This window comes from Sinocyclocheilus anshuiensis, unplaced genomic scaffold (assembly GCF_001515605.1).
Source record: "Sinocyclocheilus anshuiensis isolate Anshui unplaced genomic scaffold, SAMN03320099.WGS_v1.1 scaffold152, whole genome shotgun sequence".
NCBI classification, from domain to species: Eukaryota; Metazoa; Chordata; class Actinopteri; order Cypriniformes; family Cyprinidae; genus Sinocyclocheilus; species Sinocyclocheilus anshuiensis.
Window position 1 is genome coordinate 1,596,020 of NW_015555781.1, and position 21,000 is coordinate 1,617,019.

General features: G+C 36.5%; 2 protein-coding genes across 5 annotated transcripts; one reads left to right on the forward strand and one right to left on the reverse strand.

The window, feature by feature from the left end:
* Window positions 1-1,798: 1,798 nt before the first annotated feature.
* Window positions 1,799-7,366, reverse strand: LOC107674713 (AN1-type zinc finger protein 2A-like). 4 transcript variants are annotated; one of them, XM_016468796.1, is made up of 10 exons: window positions 7,234-7,366; window positions 6,621-6,707; window positions 4,944-5,038; window positions 4,705-4,836; window positions 4,472-4,623; window positions 4,270-4,385; window positions 3,553-3,671; window positions 3,383-3,459; window positions 3,089-3,228; window positions 1,799-2,356 (listed from the first exon to the last, which is right to left on the reverse strand). In XM_016468796.1, the coding sequence occupies exons 2-9, from the start codon at window positions 6,673-6,675 to the stop codon at window positions 3,117-3,119; spliced, it is 858 nt and encodes a 285-aa protein (XP_016324282.1). In that variant the 5' UTR covers window positions 6,676-6,707; window positions 7,234-7,366; the 3' UTR covers window positions 1,799-2,356; window positions 3,089-3,116. The 4 variants fall into 4 exon arrangements, with proteins under 4 accessions (XP_016324282.1, XP_016324281.1, XP_016324284.1 ...); XM_016468795.1 differs by having other exon boundaries at window positions 3,144-3,228; window positions 7,234-7,361; XM_016468798.1 differs by having other exon boundaries at window positions 3,144-3,228; window positions 3,553-3,634; window positions 4,266-4,385; window positions 7,234-7,359.
* A 51-nt stretch (window positions 7,367-7,417) lies between these two features.
* LOC107674712 (homeobox protein unc-4 homolog) lies at window positions 7,418-20,288 on the forward strand. The gene is made up of 5 exons (XM_016468794.1): window positions 7,418-7,480; window positions 9,401-9,540; window positions 16,845-17,250; window positions 17,711-17,886; window positions 19,076-20,288. Exons 3-5 carry the CDS (start codon window positions 16,995-16,997, stop codon window positions 20,087-20,089), a joined length of 1,446 nt encoding a protein of 481 aa, XP_016324280.1. The 5' UTR covers window positions 7,418-7,480; window positions 9,401-9,540; window positions 16,845-16,994; the 3' UTR covers window positions 20,090-20,288.
* The last annotated feature ends 712 nt before the right edge of the window (window positions 20,289-21,000 follow it).

The window sequence follows — 21,000 nt, forward strand, 5'->3', positions numbered from 1 at the left end:
GTTGAATTACTGAAATAAATGAACTTTTCCATGACATTCTAATTTATTGAGATGCACCTGTATATATATATATATATATATATATATATATATATTCTTTTGATTTGTAGTCAGTGGATTCATCCCTTTGTGGTCATTTCCAAAATATGAAGGAATTAGCATTCCTTCAGGATTTTGCAATGCAAGTACAGCAGACAAAGATAAAACCATAATACAGGGATCCATTCCCCTTATGGTTGAATTGACAATTTAGTTTGAAAAAGTTTGTAAATATTGACAGATGCTTACAGCTGCATCCCCTGCGCTCGACTGCAGCCTACATCTGGTGCAGTTAGGGTGCAATTGTTTTTTTGCCTCATGGACTCTGTGAAGGGAATCTGTTCAGACGGCAAAAGCACTCAGTGCACTTCTGTCACGATGAGGAATGACTGCACACATTTTTAAAAAGTGAAAGTGACGTGGCCAAGTATGGTGACCCATACTAGGAATTAGTGCTCTGCATTCAATTCCTGCCGGTACGAGACTCGAACCCACAACCTTTGGATTACGAGTCCGACTCTCTAACCATTAGGCCACGACTTCCCCTTTTTGAACAAGCCTGAATTCATGTTGAGAAAAACAATACCTTTAACTCAAACCCACCTGCACCTGTGATCTCCCCAACATCACCGTCATCAATCTCTCAACGCAGTCCAAAAAAACACCTATTTCACTTCTGTAAAGTAAACATGTGGCGGCATGCAGTTTTCCAGTATGTCTATATACCAGAAATATAGAGGTCTTTAATGATGCTCAAAAATTAAATCACCAATTAAACAAAAAACGATAACTGATCGGAATACGAGTTAGTGTAATTACCTGTAATTGTCTCTCTGTAAGTGAGGTCTGGTGTAATTTTTTTAATGACCCTGAACGAAATGGCATGGAGCTCTGACGAGCTAGCACTTAGCTTTTGAGTGTTAATGCATCGGTTACATCATGTGAACGCTTTGGCTTCATAATGGAAGTGATTACCTAGATTCTAGATTTTAAGAAAGAAACTTAATCTATTATTTTATTTTTAATGTTTGGAGAGCACAATAACGGCAAGATTGATGCAGTGCTGCCAGCATCTAAAAAACAAAAATGCATATTAATGCCATTAATGTCTCAGCATGTCATATTGTGACTCATCTCACAGATGTCAGTATCTTTATTGGAAACATTAATCATTTACTAGGTCTGGTTCTACTGTTCAACTGACTGATCTGCTGAAATGCTTTCAAAAACTAATTGATTAGTAGTTATTTAGTTTGTTTTAAACCTATTTTTTAAATATTTTTATTAACATGTTCTTAATGTAGAGTGCAAAAATAAACATTTTATAAATCATTTAATAAATAACATTTTATTTTTAAATAAAAAAATGAACAGAGTGCGTAAAAATATTCTAAACCTTGTCTTTACCCAAATACACTTTATTTGTCAACTCAGAAATTTCAAAACTGTTTTATGGAGTTTTTGTCTACTGAAAGTTTTCTTTTTTTTTCTCGGAAAGACTTTCATCAGCTAAACAATCAGTATGTTGTTAAATAACAGTACAATCCACTGAATGCACTGTACTTCTATCCCTCACAGCCTCATTTCCATTCCTGTCAAAAAATATGGTCTATAGCATGCAGTGGAAAGGTTGTTGTCAGACTTGTCACAATGAACATGTAAAATGAAAAGAAAAAAAATTCTGGATAATTCAAAATGGCAAGAATGTAATTATGTATCAAACAAAATGGCAAACCTGCAGGGAATCACTAATTGTAAAAACGAAGAAACAATAATTTATTGGTGCATCAGCTCTTATAAGATGTCTTGTATCCATATCTACATTGAACCACATTCATCCACGCAGAGTAGCAGAGCTCCCATTTTGCACCCAAAATCTCAAATGTCTCTAATGTGACCACACCTTTACACTGCTTATGTATAACATCCCCTCTTAAAATAAAATGTATAATGAAGACTAAAGTGTGCAATGTTCTGGTTAGAGGTGTGATCAATAGAGAGTGAAATAAACACTTTAAAATAATTTATTTCAAAAGACATCTACATTGATTGACAGATTAACACGATAGCTAAATCAAATATGCACAATTGCCCATCTAAGAAGCACATGAAACAGAAAAACAATGACAACACAACAGCCATCAGATGTGTTGATTTGGGAAGTAGAAGCTTTATATGCTGGACTCAGAAATCCACTAGACATGTGCAGCTCACTGGTACATTGTTGGTGCTTGTGTGCAGATTGAGGCAGATTACAGTTGGTCAGTGCCACCTCACATTAAGACAGGCAGCAGCTGGTCTCTTTGAAAACTCCTCCCTGTGGATTGAGAAGAGAAGTAGAGATCAAGTATTTAATCACTGTAGTAGCATCATTCACAGACATAATGAACGTAACAAAACCTGATTGATGGTGACATGACCTAAATGAGAGACTGAAGTTCGGCTGGTTAGCAAGGGCAGGTTAGCCCTGGTGGTGATACTGTAAATAATTTAAATGTTTACATGCAACTCAGTGTTTGATTATTAAATAAATTGATTATTTTATTATTAAATAAACTTTATTTGTTTTTGGCCAAAACGTTAGCTTCAGTGTTTTGCAATAAAATTCATTTTGGTATTATTCATATTAACAAGATGACAATTATACAAATATTAAACCAAGTGTTTATTAAAATTCACATTTTAAAGAGACCACTGCAGCAAAATAGCAAAAGTACACATGCTTGCTTCTGGAATAATTTTTTCTCTAATCTGAAATTATAAGACATGCAAACACAGGCCAGTTCAATAGAACACCCCCGCAAAATTGGAAAAATAATTTTAATTGATAGGCAAACATTTTGTTCTCTTTAAGAGTTTCTTGTTTAATTAACAGTCTCTCTGTAAATACTGCAATGTTACTGCATTCCCAGAAGCACACCCAGATGTTACCACTCACCCACGATGTGTCAGATGTTGATACTTAATGTTGATAGTCAATACAGACCATTTAATAGAGCCGGCACCCAAAAGATTAGACATAAACAGAGATGCCACTAGGGCTATGTACCTAGATGAGGTCCTATTAGCATAGTATGCTACTGACTGCTAAGGTTTCTGGCTACCTGTTGTCTCTGCTGTTGTCGCCTGTATTCTTCTTCACTAGCAGCGAGAGCCTGAGCTAAGGCTAGATCCTCCTGCTCCTGAGGGCTGAAATGCACAAAGTTAGATACTAGCATTGACTTCAGATTTCAATACAGTAAAACACTTTTTTAAATGGAACACTTTCAATACTAAATGTAATGTTCAAAAATAATTTTAAAATCTGATGGTTTATTATTAGGGCAGAAGAGGTCAGAAATACCTTAGAGTAGGTTGGCTTGCCCGAGCTGATTCAGCCAGTGACATTTCTAATGCTCTCTGGAGGGCCTGTTCTTCCGTCTGTGAAATAAAACACAATTCATGGTTTAAAAATAGTCAAACTTAGAGTAAAGGTTGACATTGTATTTAAAATCTAAAAAATGAACAACGTACCAGCCCGACTTGAAATGACGCTGATGGGGGAATTACATTCTGCGCTGTTGGAGACACCATTGGAGAAGACGCAGCATTTATCCTTTGTGCACTGTGGGGCAACAGAGAGCAACAAGTACCTGAGAAAACACTCAAATGTCTTATATACACTACAATTCAAAAGTCTGGGACCAATAAGATTTTTTTTTTTTAATGAAATGAATGTTTTTATTAAGACATGATGCATTAAATCGATCAGAAGTGACAGTAAAGACATTTACAATGTTACAAAAGATTTCTGTTTAAAATAAATGCTTTTCGTTTGAAATTTCTGTTCAAAGAATCCTGAAAAAAAAAAGATTTCAACAAGAATATTTAGCTGCACTACTGTTTTCAACATTAATAATACTAAATGTCTCTTGAGCAGAAAATCGGCATATTAGAATGATTTCTGAAGGATCATGCAATGTTTGCCATTGCATGAATAAATTGTTTTCTATTTGAACATTTTAAAACGTAATTATTTTAAAGTGTAATAACATTAGAATCAGAAATAATGGTGTAATAATCATTACACAATATTACTGTTTTTACTGTATTTTATCAAATGCATAAAGCCTTGGTGAGAAGAGACTTCTTTCAAAAACATAAAAAAAATAAATAAAAATAGCAATCCCAAACTTCTGACTGTTAGTGTACATTCAAATACCCCCCCCCAAAAAAAATGTGCTTACCTACTGCTCTGAGGTCTGTTTCCAGTTACTCCATTGGACGTGGTCCTAGAGTTCCCTCTAGTGGATGACGCCACAGCGTTACTGGAAGAGGAGGCTTGAGCTCTCATTAAAGCAGCATGCCTGCAAAACAAGCCCCACCATTATTAGTGGACTAGTCTTCCAGAGAGCTTAACTTAGCAGTATGAAAACAAAACTACCGTACTAACCCCGATTTGGAGACTGGCTTGCCGTCAGTCTTACAGTCATGGTCGAGTGGATGTCTATGTTTGAGACAGTAGTCCAAGTGGCACTGGTCACATGTCACCCGGATCATTTCCTTCTGCTTACAGCCGCCTTTGGAGCATTTATTTGTAAAGATCTGTGGGGTGAGTAAAAACCAAGTCGGTATTCATTTCACAGAGACATCATTTTCTCTCCTTCCTTTTTGTGGCTGGCCTACCTTTCGTTTCCTCTGAGCAGGGTCAGATTTGCAGTCTCTGTCTATGTGTTCCCCAACTTTGATGTCAGGCATTTCCCCTCTTCTAATGGGAATGGGGGTGTTGCACAACGGACATACAGGAACCTGGATATCCTTCACAAGGAAGCAAACATGTATAAGCCACAACCTGTGTGCTTTAAACATTGGTTAAAATATACAACGAGGCAAGATTATTCTTAATTAGAGACAATTATGCCCACCTTCTTATATGATGAAGTGCACTTGTGATTTGCATAAGTTATGTGGTCTTTGCAGAAAATGTCTTCACAGGCATCACATTTCATTGGAAGAAAATCTGTAGTGTACACACAGGACAGTGGAAGTTTTATTTATCTACTAATGCTGAATCACTATGAGCACAGCAACATTATAAAACCAGCTTAGTGACCTATATGGGCTTCTCAGTGGCTGATGGCTGTTGTAAATAATTTATCCACTAAAATGTATACACAAATATACACTAAATGTTGAAATCACACAACAGAAATAAGAGTATAATTATCAGACAGTGTTTTTAATCTCAAATTGGCCAAATATTGCTAAATTAATCGACCTGGCTGACACATTAGTTCCATGACTAGATTGTGGTTACATGTAAAAAAAAAAAAGTTCAGAAAACAGGAAATGCCACACCTAATGAGATTTAACGCATTTGCCATTCAACATGTGATCAGGTGGAGTTCGTGCGCATACACAAACATTAATAATTCACAGGCTGTACAGGGCTTTACAATAAGGATGACTAATGGTGGAAAAAGCGAGAACAACTTGTCATAGGCTTAGAAGTATTCATTTAAATAGGCTGGAAATGGTCAACAAATCACAAAATTTTCAGCATCATGTCTATCGTAAGTTTTTGTTACACACTCTCCAGTACTTCTGGATTCTGATTGGTCAATCACAGCACTTCTGAAAATGGCAGAAGCCAAGAGCAACACTGTATAACTGACCGCTCATCCAGAAAAAAATCTTTATTTATTTATTTAGGCTATTTGATTGGCAGCTGTGTAATAAGCAGGATAGTGCTGTATTATTGTTTATTTTGCTAAAATGATAAGCAGTTCACCATACATTATTATTTTTTTTTTCCCCATAACTGTCATGGAGTTACATTATGGCTATAATTTCAACTATTATTGCAAATGTAAAAGCTAGCTAATATACAATTTTTTTGTAAAAATATTTTTTTGGAAAAAGAGACATTGAATGACATATTTTGTTCTGGCATATACACATTACCATTCGAAAGTTGGTTAAGACTGTTTAAAATGTTTTTGAAAGAAAAACATTAAAACATCTTATGCTCACCAAAGCTGCATTCATTTGATCAAAAATACAGTGAAAAATTTAACATTGTGAAGTTTTAATACAATTTAAAATAACTTTTCATTTTGAATATACTTTAAAATATAATTTATTCCTGCAATATCAAAGCTGAATTTTCAGCACCATTACTCAAGTCTTCAGTGTCACATGATCCTTCAGAAATCATTCTAATATGCTGATTTCAATGTTGAAAACAGTTTCTCTGCTTAATATTTTTGTGGAAACCAGAATAGAAATATTTTGTAACATTATAAAAGTCTTTACTGTCACTAGTGATCAATTTTATTTATCCTACCTGAATAAAAGTATGAATTTCTTCCCAAATAATCAAATCAATAACTAAAATAAATCTGACCCCAAACTTTTGAACAGTAGTGTACTTTGTTAAAAACATTGTGTACATTGTTGTGTATCTTTTTAGAGTCCAGTGAAAATGCTGACAAGCAAAGTAAAAATCTGACAATCTGACAAATCCGACCAAGCCAATAGAAAAACAACTTTATTGAGCCCTGCTCTATGTGACATTGTTTAACCAGACATTACATGCATACCGAGACGTTTGCAGCTCTTCTCCGAGCAGTGCTCCCCGAGATCTGGAAACTCCATGGCACAGCGGTGACAAGCGCTCAGCTGCTGGACTGCAAACAGGAAATCAAAGCCTGTTGTCATATATCAATCAAACAAGCTGCCAATCCAAACATCATGAATCCACACAATGAGTAAAACATGCTTTAAATGCGGAAGGCCTGGCAAGAGTTAAGATGATCCTGTTTACTATATTAAGCTGAGGCTATTACGTTACGTAACTGTCGTGGCTTCACTATGAGCACCGACCAACTCAAGCTGAATCATACAGAATAATATGCGAACATCTCAATAGATGGTTGTTATGAACTCTAATGTAAGGGGGAGGCGCAGCGAACGATAAACGAACTCTTGATTGTCATTAAAATGTGATACAATAAACATGACCATAATAAAAAAAACATTTAATAAAAGACCGAGCCGGGTGAGGTTAAATCAAACGCCTGTTATCGAGTCTAAATAAGGCGAATTAATAAGCATAGAGAAACCAGGAATGACTGGTTGTCGTCTGTTTTGCGTTAAAAACGAACATGTTAACCGAGGTATATTAATTGACAAAACAGTAAATGTGTATCTTACCGAAATTGTGCGCAAATCCTCTTTAGATAACGTTAGTTATCTAACGTTAGTTAAAGCTTTTAGCTTCGAGCCAAGCGCAGCGGCGGTGTTTGGGGTTTTGTAGTTAGTCGTCTGCTGTTTTTTGAGATGTCATCGCTGGAGGTGTGAATCTGCTACAGGAGATTGTTTTTTCAAAATAAAAGTACTCGAGGTTTATAAATTGTATTCGGCAGTTTATGGCAGGGTGTTCCACAGCAGCAAGCATCACGTAAGTTGTATGTATTTTATTTCTGCTGCGTTTCCCCCCATAACGCCAAGCAACACGCTGAAACGATCGTCAATTGACAAGTTCATTACGTGCCATTTGTCTCAGACAGCCCTTTATTGATGTTGCCATTCGAGGAGAAAGTATGGAACAGAACTCATGACACACTGCAGTGCAGTCATTAAGTGTTCAAATTAACTGTATCCTAGTCTTAAATTTAACATATGCTTTCCCTCATTCTAATTAATATGACTTCTAAACGAAAAATATTTATTATTGATTTGTTTTTGTTATTAGGACAATTGTATATTCATCAAACTAAACGAAGTAACTCAAAACCCAATTTTGCTCATTTTCAAACAGCCTTTACATTGTATTTATTTCGAATCTGTAAAGTTTAAAAAAAAATCGAAAAGTCCAATGAACTGTGAATTCTGTAATTCTGAAAGTTCAATAAAAAAGACAATGTGAAATGCAATACATTCACCACGTTGCTTTTCTTTACTGTGCTATCCTGATTTTCAATAGATGGGGATTTGTTTCTCTTCCATACTAAGGGACATAAAAATAATCCACAATTATAAATACCGAATATTGTAAATCCAATAAACCTAAAGTACACTAAACATTCATATATCATTATAGACCTGTTCTGAGTGCTTACTCCCTGTTGAAAAAAACAGCATATGCTGGTTAGGTATGTTTTGACGCTGGGATGCTGGTTTAAGCTGGTCCTTTGCTGGTTTATGCTGGTCCTTTTGCTGGTTTATGCTGGTCCTTTGCCAGCACATGACCAGCATAAACCAGCAAAGGACCAGCATAAACCAGCAAATGACCAGCTTAAACCAGCAAATGACCAGCATAAACAAGCAAAGGACCAGCTTAAACCAGCATCCCAGCGTCAAAACATACCAGTCTATGCTGTTTTTTTTCAACAGGGCTGTATGAGCCCAACCAAAGGAACACAATTCTTATCTTTTAAAAATATATACACAAAAAAATAGTACATAAGGATTGTTTCATTTTTGGCTCAAATAACGAATCTGCGCTATTATACCAAGGGAAAAGAAAAACACATATTAGCACTGACTGTTTTACAAGTGAAAAGCATCTTTGCAAAATAGTGCTTCCGGTACTGCTGTTTTAAGCGTTCCTTATCGTTTCTGGCTTCAGACAGCCTTTGTCACGCCCTGACTAGTTACGTTCTTGCTGACGCAATCACGTTATTGCTGGAGATTTCCAGAAAATACCACCAGAGGCCGTGATTCATCTTTTTTTTTTTTAGTAAGTTAAAAAACAAACAAACTAAAAAAATCACTACCATAGAGATCTGAAATATTTGAATGCGACATATGAAATTGCGCTTTGCGTAAATAACTACAGTACGTTCTTGAGAATGTTTTCTTAAGAAGAAGATTTTAATATAAAAAAATGACAACTAAAAATATACAGGAATTAATACAAAATAATATACATGAGAAATTATCATGTTTAAATGTAAGTTATGTAATTATTTCAATATGTATGTTTATATAACTGTGCTTAATTGTTTTGTATAACTATTGTTAGATTGTACAGCACTTTGGTCAGCAGCTGCTGTTTTAAATGTGCTCTAGTATTAAGTGTAATTCAGATAACTCATATTTTAATAATTAATGTACTGTTAACATCAAGGAATAGCTAAACATGGTTCAGATATATATCCTAATCTGTTCACAAATATATTGTGAAGTAAATACAATAAATACAAAATTATCAATTGGTGGCTAATCTTGCAGATGTAGATTATTGTCTCCAGTCCCCAGTGCTGGAAAGCTAAATGTCACAATGACAGTGCTGAAAATGACTCTGGAACATTGTGGTTGTATGTGTCATCTCGTATGACCAATAAGGGCTGTGTTTTCTCTTTTTGACTCTTGCCAGATAATACATCACACCAGCTATCAGCGGAGGACTGGGATCACCTGTCAGCATTTTGACAACATGGAGAAGAGGCGTTAGAAAAAGGGACTCTGATTGCTGCAGATCTGTTTGTTCTAATGCTTCCTGTAACAAAAGAGAAGGTACAGGCAAATTACCATCAGAAAAGTCAATAAGGTCAAGGATAAAAGAGACTTTAACATTGCTAGCTATGACAGGATTCGGTCTTGAGAACAGCTTTGACAATAGCAGTCTTTAAGGAAATCAATGAGTTCTGAGTTCTTTAATGAAACATCTCAAACTGGAATTGGAAAATATTCTGTGCAATTTATTGCGCTTTGCCTGTATAATTTCACCACAAGGTGGCAGTAATGTTGTTTCTTTTTCTATTTGAGTGAGCCTCACTAAATTGAATTCAAATGTAAGACTTCTAATAATTATTTTTCATTATGGTTTCAATGTTACTATCAATTTATGCTATGGAATCGCAGGCAGTAAATTGTCAGTATTAGAGTTTGTGTTGTTTTAAATGAAGTACGTCTCTATACATGAACACAGATCATTCAATTAAATAAGGGCATTATGTTTTACGATCTGTCATGCGAGATTTGGCATTTTGTTCTATGTCTGCATCTATAACCCTGAGAGAATCAATACAAAGTTTTACCACATTTGCTTGGTATGATTTACTAAAAGGCTTGAATGCCTTTTGATAACTTATCCCAAGAACACTTTACAGTTACAAAACAGCACCAACTGAGAAAGTCTAGTCAGGATTTTTAAAAAGATGATTTTACTTTAGATCTCCTGATTTAAATCTTGTGATTTTACTTTTAATTTAACAGCCATATTTATGTTTTATATGTTGCTTTACACTCTTAAAAATTAAGGTTCTTTTTTGACATTGATGGTTCCATGGAATGTTCATTGAACCTTTCCAATGGACAACAGGATTTTTTTTATAATGGGAAAGGGTTTTTTTTTTTTTTTTTTTTTTAACTGTTCACTGAAAGATTCCTTCGGGAAACAAAAATGGTTCTTCTATGGCTATGCCCAAACCAGGGCCCAGGGCCAAAAATAAGTGAATTTATTTAACAAATAATTTAAAATAAAAAACCTGCTATTTACATTTTAATAATTTTTTAAATATTAAAAAGTTTGAGCACATCTGTTCTATGGCATCAGGGAAAATATCCTCTTTTGGAACATTTATTTCCAAAAGTGTTGTCTCATATGGAAGATGGGTAATAACCTAGAGTTACACAGTGACACAGAGCTGTGTAGATTACTTACACATTGTAGTCCATTACTGATTCCAAATTACATGACAGAAAAGAATTACATGACTATGTACTATATGTAATTATAGCCACCTAACTAGTGACTGATCTTTATGTGATGTCCACAAAACTGGAAGACTTTCTAAATGTATATAAGTGGTAGGCTATTTCAGAAAGGAACATTTAAATGACAAAAAAGAGTAATTAAGGAGAATCAATAAATTATGAATAATTTATTGATATTGTGTGAATAATATGTCATCACATAATCAATAATAATTTAACTGTAGTCTGATTAGGAGTATTTTAAAATGTAATTTAATCTCATTACAAGTACCTAATTTTTGAAATCCAGATTACATGTAATCAGTTACTACCCAGCTCTGCACACCATGTTATTGTTATTCATGTTCACCCAAAAATATAAATTATCTCATCATTTACTCACCCTGATCCAAACCTGTAATTTTTCTGTTGAACATAGAAGATAATTTAAAGAATGTCTCACAGTTTTTTTTTTTTTGCTTTCATGTAGTGAAAGTCCAATATTCTTCAAAACATGAGGGTGACTAAATAACAGAACTTTAATTTTAAGGTGAACTATCCCATTAAAAGCATCTATACATGAAATGAGCGTGAATAATGAATGTAGTCAGGAAGATTAACAGCTAATGCTCAGGCTGTGAAAACACATGGATTCTGAAACCCTCAATAATCTCTTAACAGGTTAATTAGTGTATTGATCACTCAAGCAGTGATCCAATTTAAAGATCTGAAATTCCTATATTTGCAAAATAGGTTTACACAACACGCATAAACACCCTCGCGCAAACACATTTAATTCATTCGAAACAAAGACCACCCAGTTGTCGCCTCTTATTATGCAACAGTGCTCAGTCATGCTCCTGGAGGCCCGTGTAAAAGATCACTTTTGAGCTCATCTCAGATTCGTCCCTAGTACAAGAGCACCTGGCTCATAAGCTGCTAATTTTGCTGCCAGATGGCACCTCTCAGAGAACACCTGCTTCATCATCGGGATTCCTTTACGTTGCCGAAACTCTGTCTGCTTGAATAGTAAAATGATTGTAATAATTTCATATCTGCTTATTATCCCGTCTTTGCGAGAGCAAACGTTTATGCCTACAAATGTGCGATGGCTCTCTGCCAAAATGCCACCCTCAATTTCTCTGTGCGGTGACAGTGTCTGTCAAATAGCATCATAAACGCTTTTGTTTAGGGGCCGCTCATCACCATTTCTCACTCACCCTGTCAGCGGTGTCACAAATTTCCCAGCTGTCCAGTACTTGCAAAGCATTTCACTTTTTTTTTTTTTGTAGGTGTGTTTGACATACCATGCCTCATACGCACATTCACACCTTCTAAACTGTGTGGGTTTCCTGCTGAAATGTGACTACACTTTTAAGCACTCAGCACTGAAAATCCTCACAGGTGTGAGATTCAGAGGGACACAATGCAAACATTATATATGAAAATTCTTATAGTTACATTATAATGAATTCACACAGCCATAACAAAGTGACTTGGATTTAAATATTGGAGAAACAGTCAGGATAAAAACATACCACTGAAGTTTATTTTTAAACTTTGTTTGCTCTGAAGTGCATTCAGTGACCCAGCGATGACCAACTCCTTGAGTCCAACTATGAACAAATAAGTCTTTCTTTGTTTTGTCCTTACATTCAGTTGAGCGCATCCAGAAATATAAGCTAGGCAGTGACTCTAAATTGGATAGTAATTACTGCCACGACAAATTGAAGGGAAGCAATCCAACGTATTTTCTATTATGAGATAGTATTATTCTTGGTTAATAATCCCTTTATGCATGATTGAATTTTGATAGGCTGTCTGAATGATAATTGCGCGTAATAAACCATTGCATCTGAAGGCTTGTTAAGCTTTTGTGATTGGACATATCAGTAATTCTTATTAAGAATTGCAAAGCAGGTTTGGATGTGTAAATATTACCGTTTGTCTAAATGTCGGGAAAAAGTACAACAAATTTTCAGCACTTACTTTTTAAAAAAGAAAGGTCTGATTTGCCTACAGTTTATGTTCAGATGTTATACGCTCTTGAAAATAAAGGCTTCAGGTAGAACCAAAAGGGTTTTACAGCCTGATGTCACAAGAGAATGGATTCTTTAAAGCTTCTTTGTTATTTGAAGAAAATGCTTTTAAGAGAGAATTCAAGATTTTACCAAATTAAATATATATATAAGATACAAAAGACAAAACAAGAAGAGGATCTTTATGGAACCTTTATTTTTAAGAATGATTATAAGATTGAAAACATTATTATGAATATATGATCAGAGACATATCCTTCAAAGCCTCAGCTTTACATTTTTATCTGTAACCCTAGATGTGAACTTTGTGTGAGCTGAAAAGAATGTCTTTTTTTTCTCTTATACAACATGATTGTGGTGCTTAAATATATATGAGTGCTATAGCGTATATAGAATTAAAGTAAAATAAAATAGCTTCAATATAGCAAAAACAATAGTTTTGCTTAGAAAAGAGGTCTAAAATATGAATGCTATTGGAAACGGGCCGCCGCTTGATGGCGCTCATGTATTCGATTTATGACTAAATTGGCTTTGAAGAGTGGTAATTAAAAAGACACAAGCTCATGAATGAGCAATATAACTTTTATCAATTAGGCACGTCGACGCACGCTTAAAGTGACTTGGAACTGATGCGAGCGAGTCGCTGATGTTGATTAAGCTTAGTAGTGTAAAATTTAGGAGGTCTAATAAACGGGTGAGCATAATGCACCTGTCATGGATGGTGCAGTGGGGACTGGTTTTTGGAAATGAAATAGGCCTATGTCCATCTCGCTTCATAGAAAGAGGGCAGCACACACAATTCATTAAGAAGATAGCTTGTTAATTAGCGCTAAGTTAACCTGATTTCTCTTAATTAAAACATCTTTCCTCGTTTACGATGTGGATATATGCAGATCTCCTGGGCTTTGGATTTTCTACAGCAGCAGATGGCCAGGCTGTGGATAATAGTTAACGCTCTCCGTGCCTCAGATCCCTACAACGTGAGCTACCGACCTGGCAGGAGATTAACGGAATCGCTTTCACTTCTCCATTCTACTCTGACAGCAGCACAATTACAGATAATTAGATGGAGGAAACTTTTAATTGTAGGGATTAAGAAGAGGGGGGGAAATTTTCAGGATCAGAGAAAATTTGGAAACCGCGTTTCCTGCCTGCTAAAATCGAATCAAAGGATTTGGTTTAAAACACTAGAGCCAAGTCTTTTTCTTTAATTGGAGCTGCATCTCGTCGTATCAAATCATCCACAACAATTAATTTAGATTTAATACTATAATTATCATCAAATCGAATAATGTGCAGCTTAATTTAGATAGTTAAAAATGAACGCGCGTGAAGTTAATTGAGTAATTAAACTCCTCAGCTGTTGCGTATTAATTTGCTAGCCTAATTAAAAATGAATTTGGTTTTATGTAATGTTAGTGATGCGGGCGTCGGTGTTGGATGGGCGCTTTGATTAGTTTGTTTGGTTAGGCGTTACATCTGAACACCTGCTGTTAATGGGGTCAGTGACGTCTACTTGATTGCACATGCTCATTTTCCGCCAGAGGCATGGTTTCAAGGGTAGCTTTGGGTGGGTTTTGCTCAGGTACGCTCCAGTGCATCTTTTTTGAGTTCAGATAACTTCCTGTACCTGAAATTCCACCTGCTAATTATAAGACATCTTGAGTACGGTTGTTGGGATTTTAAGATAGGCTATGCCCCAGTTATATAATGGCTCCAGGCATATGAGAACTCCGGGGAATGGGCTTGAGGATGAACGCAGGGAATGTAGTGTAATTGGTGATATAGGCTACTCGGTGTGTTTGTTTTGTGGATGAGGTCCAGTCCTGCCTCCGTCTTTTCCTCTGAACGTTGATCTAATAACGTTGTTGACTTACTAAAATGTCTATCATTAATGTTTTTCATCATAGCCACCTTTCCAAAGTTGCACACTTTTTGCACCACACCATGACACGTTTGTTTATTTTATTTTGGCCTTAAGTTGACTGAAATCTACTAAATAAAGTGGAACACAACGCCCCGTGATCCACTAAGACGAGATAAACGTGCTTATGTTTAATAAACCAAATCAGATGTCCAGTTATCATTTTAGGAATAGCCTACAACATTACATTCGTCTATGATCAATAAAAGACATTATTTATAAATGTGGCCCACTGAACACGGCCTAAATTGTGAATGAAACTTCAGAATCCAAATAAATGGCAAATAAGACAGTCTAACAACGGCCCTGAAAGCAAGTCGTGTTCGTCTTATTATCGGGTTAATTAAAGCTTGGATCTGACAATGCCACTTGGTTGTAGAAAAACGGATTTAAATGCAATGTCTCCCGGGAACGCGTGTCAAGGGCTGCTTTTCATTGAGCCAAGATCGCGCCAGGACGGGACCGCGCCCTGAACTGTCAAAGCTGCAATTATAGAATTCTGATGTTCAAAAAGGGATCTGGATAACCGAATTATTCATACTTGTGTACAGTATTATAAAATAAGTTGAAGACACAGAAAATAACATTCAAGGATTCCTCAAACTTCTAAAAGCACTCTCTGTGAGATAAAGGGATAAAAGGCTATAGATCATGAGACATATTTAAAGGGTTCATTAAAATTTAAACATTGAAATGCGGGGTGCTATTTGGGCTCGAGGTCAAGAGACGAACGGATTATATAGTTCCTCATAATAATATTAATTAAACAATTTGCATGCTAATAAGGTAACAATTATCAGGGCCTCTGTTGAAAGATTCAGGTTATTACAACACGCCAATCCGAGTGCCAAGGGTCAGGGAGTGAGCGGGGAGCGAAATTTCAACTCAGATTAACATTATGACAACTCCAGACGCTGGCCAAATAAAGTGGAATTAATTCTCTGTAATGAGAGGGGGAGACAGGACGGCCTCTTAAAGCGGTCGGATTGATTACCATTCTGTAGGCTATTCAAAAAGACAGTTCACTTGCCTAAATATAACACATAGCTATATTACTGTAAGATTAATTAATGATAATGTTAGATAAAGGTGACATAGTCTGATCTAGATTTAATTCACAATATGAAATGATAAACAATTATTACTTATTTACCATTTTATTTTCTCACTGTTCTTTTTTTAATTTTGTTTTCCATACTGACAGACTGTCTAGTTGGGAATTTTTTTTTTTTATAATTTAAACTATATATAATATTAATTAGCCTAATACTCATGGGAGAGCGACTTACGTTAATAACCGAATATTGTTTCAGAGGTGTAGCAACTGTTGTAAGTTAAAGCAAGCATGATATTACACACAATGACCACAAATAACCCGCGCACAATTTGTACATCAGCTGTTTAAATGACATTAATTACACCGGAGTGCCATGGCTGGGGAAATATATCTAATTTTCTGTTAAATGTCGAGTGCCTTCTAATTAGCGATTCGTGTAATTAAAAGTTCATTTATTCCTCCAGCGTTATCAAACGAGTAGGTTCGCATCATTCTCACTCTCCTTATTTTTGAAAGCATTGTGGCGCGTCTGGTTGTAGTTCGGAATTACATTTGACAGCTCTGTTCGACGGATATCTTCGGCTTGACTTTTGACAAGTTGCCCAAGAATCGCCACGTAAATAACCAGATTAGATAGTGGGTTGGTCAATTTGTCAACAGTGCGCTAGGAATCTTACCTGTTCACATGGCAACATTTCGACTTGACGAGTCGGTATGGGTGTGTGTTTGTTTTCACCCGGTTTCCCGTTTTCTTTTCTTTTTTATGTTTGTTTGTGTGTGCAAAAGATTTGATATGGATAGAGGGACATTGATTCAAACGGTGATGAATCCGCCGCTCTGTGTGTGGCTGCAGTCCGAGGTGAGATTTCAGTGTCTATTTAGCATTTAACTGGGTATCAAATCTGATCGCTCTCCCTCTAAGGCCCCCTGTGTAGTCGTGATGTAGTTCTTATCAAAGCCCTCCTGTCTTGTTGTGACAGCTCTGATATTGTTTATTGAGGTGGATGTCAGGTTTAATTAGCAATCGATATGGAAAGCGTTTTCGGACTACGTCTCTGACGTCAGCGCCGATTAACGCTTCTCATTGGTCTCAAATTCCCAGAGCCTAAGCTAATTATTGGAAGCTTCGTGTTGATAAAGAACAGCTCATCCTACTCTTCACATCATGTCCCCTCCTCGCTGGCCACTCTCGCTGCATGTTTTTTAAATTCACATCACCAACCACCAGACGTCGTTTCCTTTTGCCTGGGAGATGATGGACAGCAGGATACTGGATCCACCTCATGCCCAGTTCGGAGGCTCGCTCGGTGGGATGGTGAGCTTTCCGTACCATCTAAGCCACCATCATGTGTACGAATTAGCCGGTCATCAACTTCAATCTACGGCCGCGGTTCCTTTCTCAATAGAAGGATTACTTAACGGCTCCTGCACGGCGTCCGTGGTGAATTCTAACCCTCTCTTGTCTGGCTGCGGTATGAATGGAGATAACCAGCAGTACAAACTGACAGGTAAGCAAACACGCACTTGTCCTAAACTGGCATAATGGTTTTTGATTGAAGAAAAAAATCATGTTTCTGTCATGTTGTAAAACAAAAATATACATTTATTTTCCCCCCCATAAAGCTTTGAGGAATAGCCAGGGGAAACAAAAGAAAGGATTCTCTCATTCGCTCATGTGTTCAAGCTAGTTTACTGGAATTAAAGCAGAATGACTTTTATAAGGAAGAGAGGCTAATATAAAATATTCTACAAAATTCTTGACAGCATGTAGACAACTTCCATCTCTTCGTATTATTTATAGTTACATTAGCAAGAAAACACAACTGATGGCGTTCGTTTTCTCTATCCTTTCTTACGCGTTAACAGTAAACGCTCATGCAGACAAATAAACACTATACGAAGAATATCAGTGGGCCCACTGTAACTGTGCAAGTTACAAGCGATGCTAATTTATTGTTTTTCATGTAGATTCGGGTGATCCAGACAAGGATAGCCCGGGTTGTAAAAGAAGACGAACTCGTACCAATTTCACTGGCTGGCAGCTGGAAGAATTAGAGAAGGCTTTTAATGAAAGTCACTATCCAGATGTGTTCATGAGGGAAGCGCTTGCTCTGAGATTGGATTTGATAGAATCGAGAGTGCAGGTAAATACAATAAATTTATTTTTCACGTGTTGTGCTGTGACGTTATGAACAGATGAATCCAAAATGATTTTGGTGTAAACACAACATGGTTTTATGAATAGCCATGTCTTATTATTTTTGTTTTTCCCCTTGTTCTTTGTTCTGCTATTTTTCTTTCATAGCCTAATGTTATTTGTATAAAACAGGGGATGTGCTTATTATGAAAATGCTTCTTCTTCTTCTTCTTTTTAAATGGTCTTCATTAAGGTTTATAATTTATTTTAAAAAAGTGTTTTTACATGAAATTTTTTAGACGTCTTTTTGTAGTTTTGTACTGTATTTTGTAAACTATAAACTAGGCCCCACTGTTAGCAGAAAAATATATATAAAGAGATCACTGCACAAAAATAGAATAGGCTAGCTTTAATAGATATATTTACAAATATTTTTGATTCTCTATTACATACAGTCGGGTTAAATGTTTTGCGAAATTGAGGGAAAATATAGGCCTACATGAATAATTGTGCGCGATCCTTATAAAATATTACTAGGCTAAATAATTACATTCAATTGATATATTACTCCGTTCGAGAGAACATATTTCTTTGTGCAAAATAGCATGTCTGTCAGGCGTAAGTTAATTATCATTATTTTTTATCTGAAAACATAGAATCAAACATTTGGCCTATAAATCAAAACTCTTTGCTTTAAATTGCATGGAGCGTAATGTAATTCATTTAGGATGTGGCCTTCTTTTACAGCAGCATTCAAGATGATCTTTTTGAACCATAACATTATTCTAAAATGTGTTGTTTGGATAATTGCGTTTTATTTTAAATTATATTATAACAATACCACATTTATAATACATATTCAGTAAATTTACAACATTCTATAAAATACTGGCAACTCATAATTAAGCAAAATGTGTTTTAATACTTGTATGTTTAATGTTTCAAAAACAACACAAATAATACAGTAAATAGGCCTATAATATACTGTATTGTATATTATAAATATTCTAATATAATGTGTATGTATATATAATTTGTATAGGAGAATATATAGCTATACACATAACGTAAATCTAATTTGCATATATTATGTTTAAAAGAAGGCCTATATTTTTTATATGTATTTGTCTCAGCACACTTGGCTTTATTTTAATGACGTGAACATAAATGTTTTTTTTTTTCCTTTTCATGTTTAGGTATGGTTTCAAAACCGAAGAGCGAAATGGAGAAAAAAGGAAAACACGAAAAAGGGGCCGGGGCGACCTGCACACAACTCCCATCCGACGTCCTGCAGTGGCGAGCCAATGGACCCAGAGGAAATTGCGCGCAGAGAACTAGAGAGGATGGAGAAAAAGAAAAGGAAACACGAAAGAAGGCTTTTAAAGTCGCAGAACAAACTCATTTCCGGGGACTTATTTCACACCCCAGGATCTGACAGTGACAGTGGCTTGTCACAAGTAACGGACAATGAACAAAGCATCCATTACGACATGGGCCGAAACCAAACGCAACCAAGCTGTGACCAAACACCACAGAAACTCCAGAACCAAAGAACCGCAGACCAAGACGCGAGTGGATCCGAGCTGGACTCGTCCGACAGCGGTCAGCAGTCAAACCTGTGCTCCAATAGTCGGTCTTCCACTCTTCAAAAACTCAATCCCTTCAGTGTGGAAAGCCTTCTATCGGACTCCAGGCCGAGGCGCAAGCCGCCTATGGACTTCCCAGTACCGGCTCCACGGCCTTTGATAGGGAAAGGACATTTTTTACTGTACCCTATTACACAACCTCTCGGTTTCATTGTTCCACAGACTGCTTTGAAGAGCACAGCACCAGGCCCTGATGCTGAAAATGGCCAGAAAGGGCCAGCTGCTGACAGTACCTTTGCTGGAAACCTAGGAGACAGGAACGCCAAGGAGACCAACAGTGTAAACAACAGCGGCGCGCGAGCAATCAAAGGCCAGGTCAGTCAGTCGGGCAACATAACGTGTTCACCACAGAGCAGTTCACCACAGACTACCATTAATGGTCACTCGGCGGGCAGCTGTAACGAAAGATGCCCACAAGATATAGAGTTAGACCCCGTCGATCCAAAGTCTCCACAGTCGGAGAAAAAGGAGCAGTCGTTACCTGACTATCCACCACAAAATTCAGAATCAGCGACAAGCAACAAGGACACCGACAAAGACTCAGTTGACGTCGATATGGAATAAATGAAATCGTAGTAGAAACGGAGGAGCGTGTCGATATTGCACGACCGCAGATTAAGCGAAGAGGAAAAAAAGTCGACATATCGAAACGTATCGTTTTCATTGACATATTTATATTCTGATTAGGGGAAATATTTGTGTGAAACATTTGTGTATGTGTGTGGTGGGCTATCAGATGTTTATTGAACAGCAGCTCCCTGCAAGAAACTGTAAAAGAAAAAAACAAGAAAAAAACAAGACAAAACCTCAAACGTTGTACAAAGTATTAAGATATTTATATATGTAAGTTTTTTCATAAATAAATCGATTGTATAAAACAAACTTAAGCGTGCATGGCCCTAAATAGAGCTTATTTGTAGCTCCTTCTCCCACGACCATGTTGTATTTTGTGTATTGCTTTAACAAATTTATTCATCTATAAGCTACACTGAAATGAGGTTACGAGCCGGAGGCGAAAAGACCCGTTCGACTCCTGCAGAGTTTTGATATGAAAGTAATTATTTTCCCGGTGGCTACTGCAGGGATTCAGTTTATTTTAGCCCAAAGGGTTATAATACATTACCGATTTCTAGTGATATGAAATCACATAAACTTCCAAGAATAATAGAATTAGCATGAAAGGCTGGGGTGTCAAATTGAAATACGAAAATAATAGCCCCGGCAGCTGGGAGTGTGTTTGTGCATATTGGATAGGAGATGGGAATTCGTGGGGCGGAATTTTCATGAGCTATTCACTTTGTCAGGGCCCTTGTAGCTGGCTATATTAAGATAGATGTTCGATGATATCCCTCATTGTTCTGTCGCTTATATTGATGTTCCTGTGTTATCAGCCTATTGATCATGCGTCGGCTGTAATAGGACGGGCGAAGCAAACGTGCCTATTTACAATAGCAGAACACATTTGTTCTAATAGG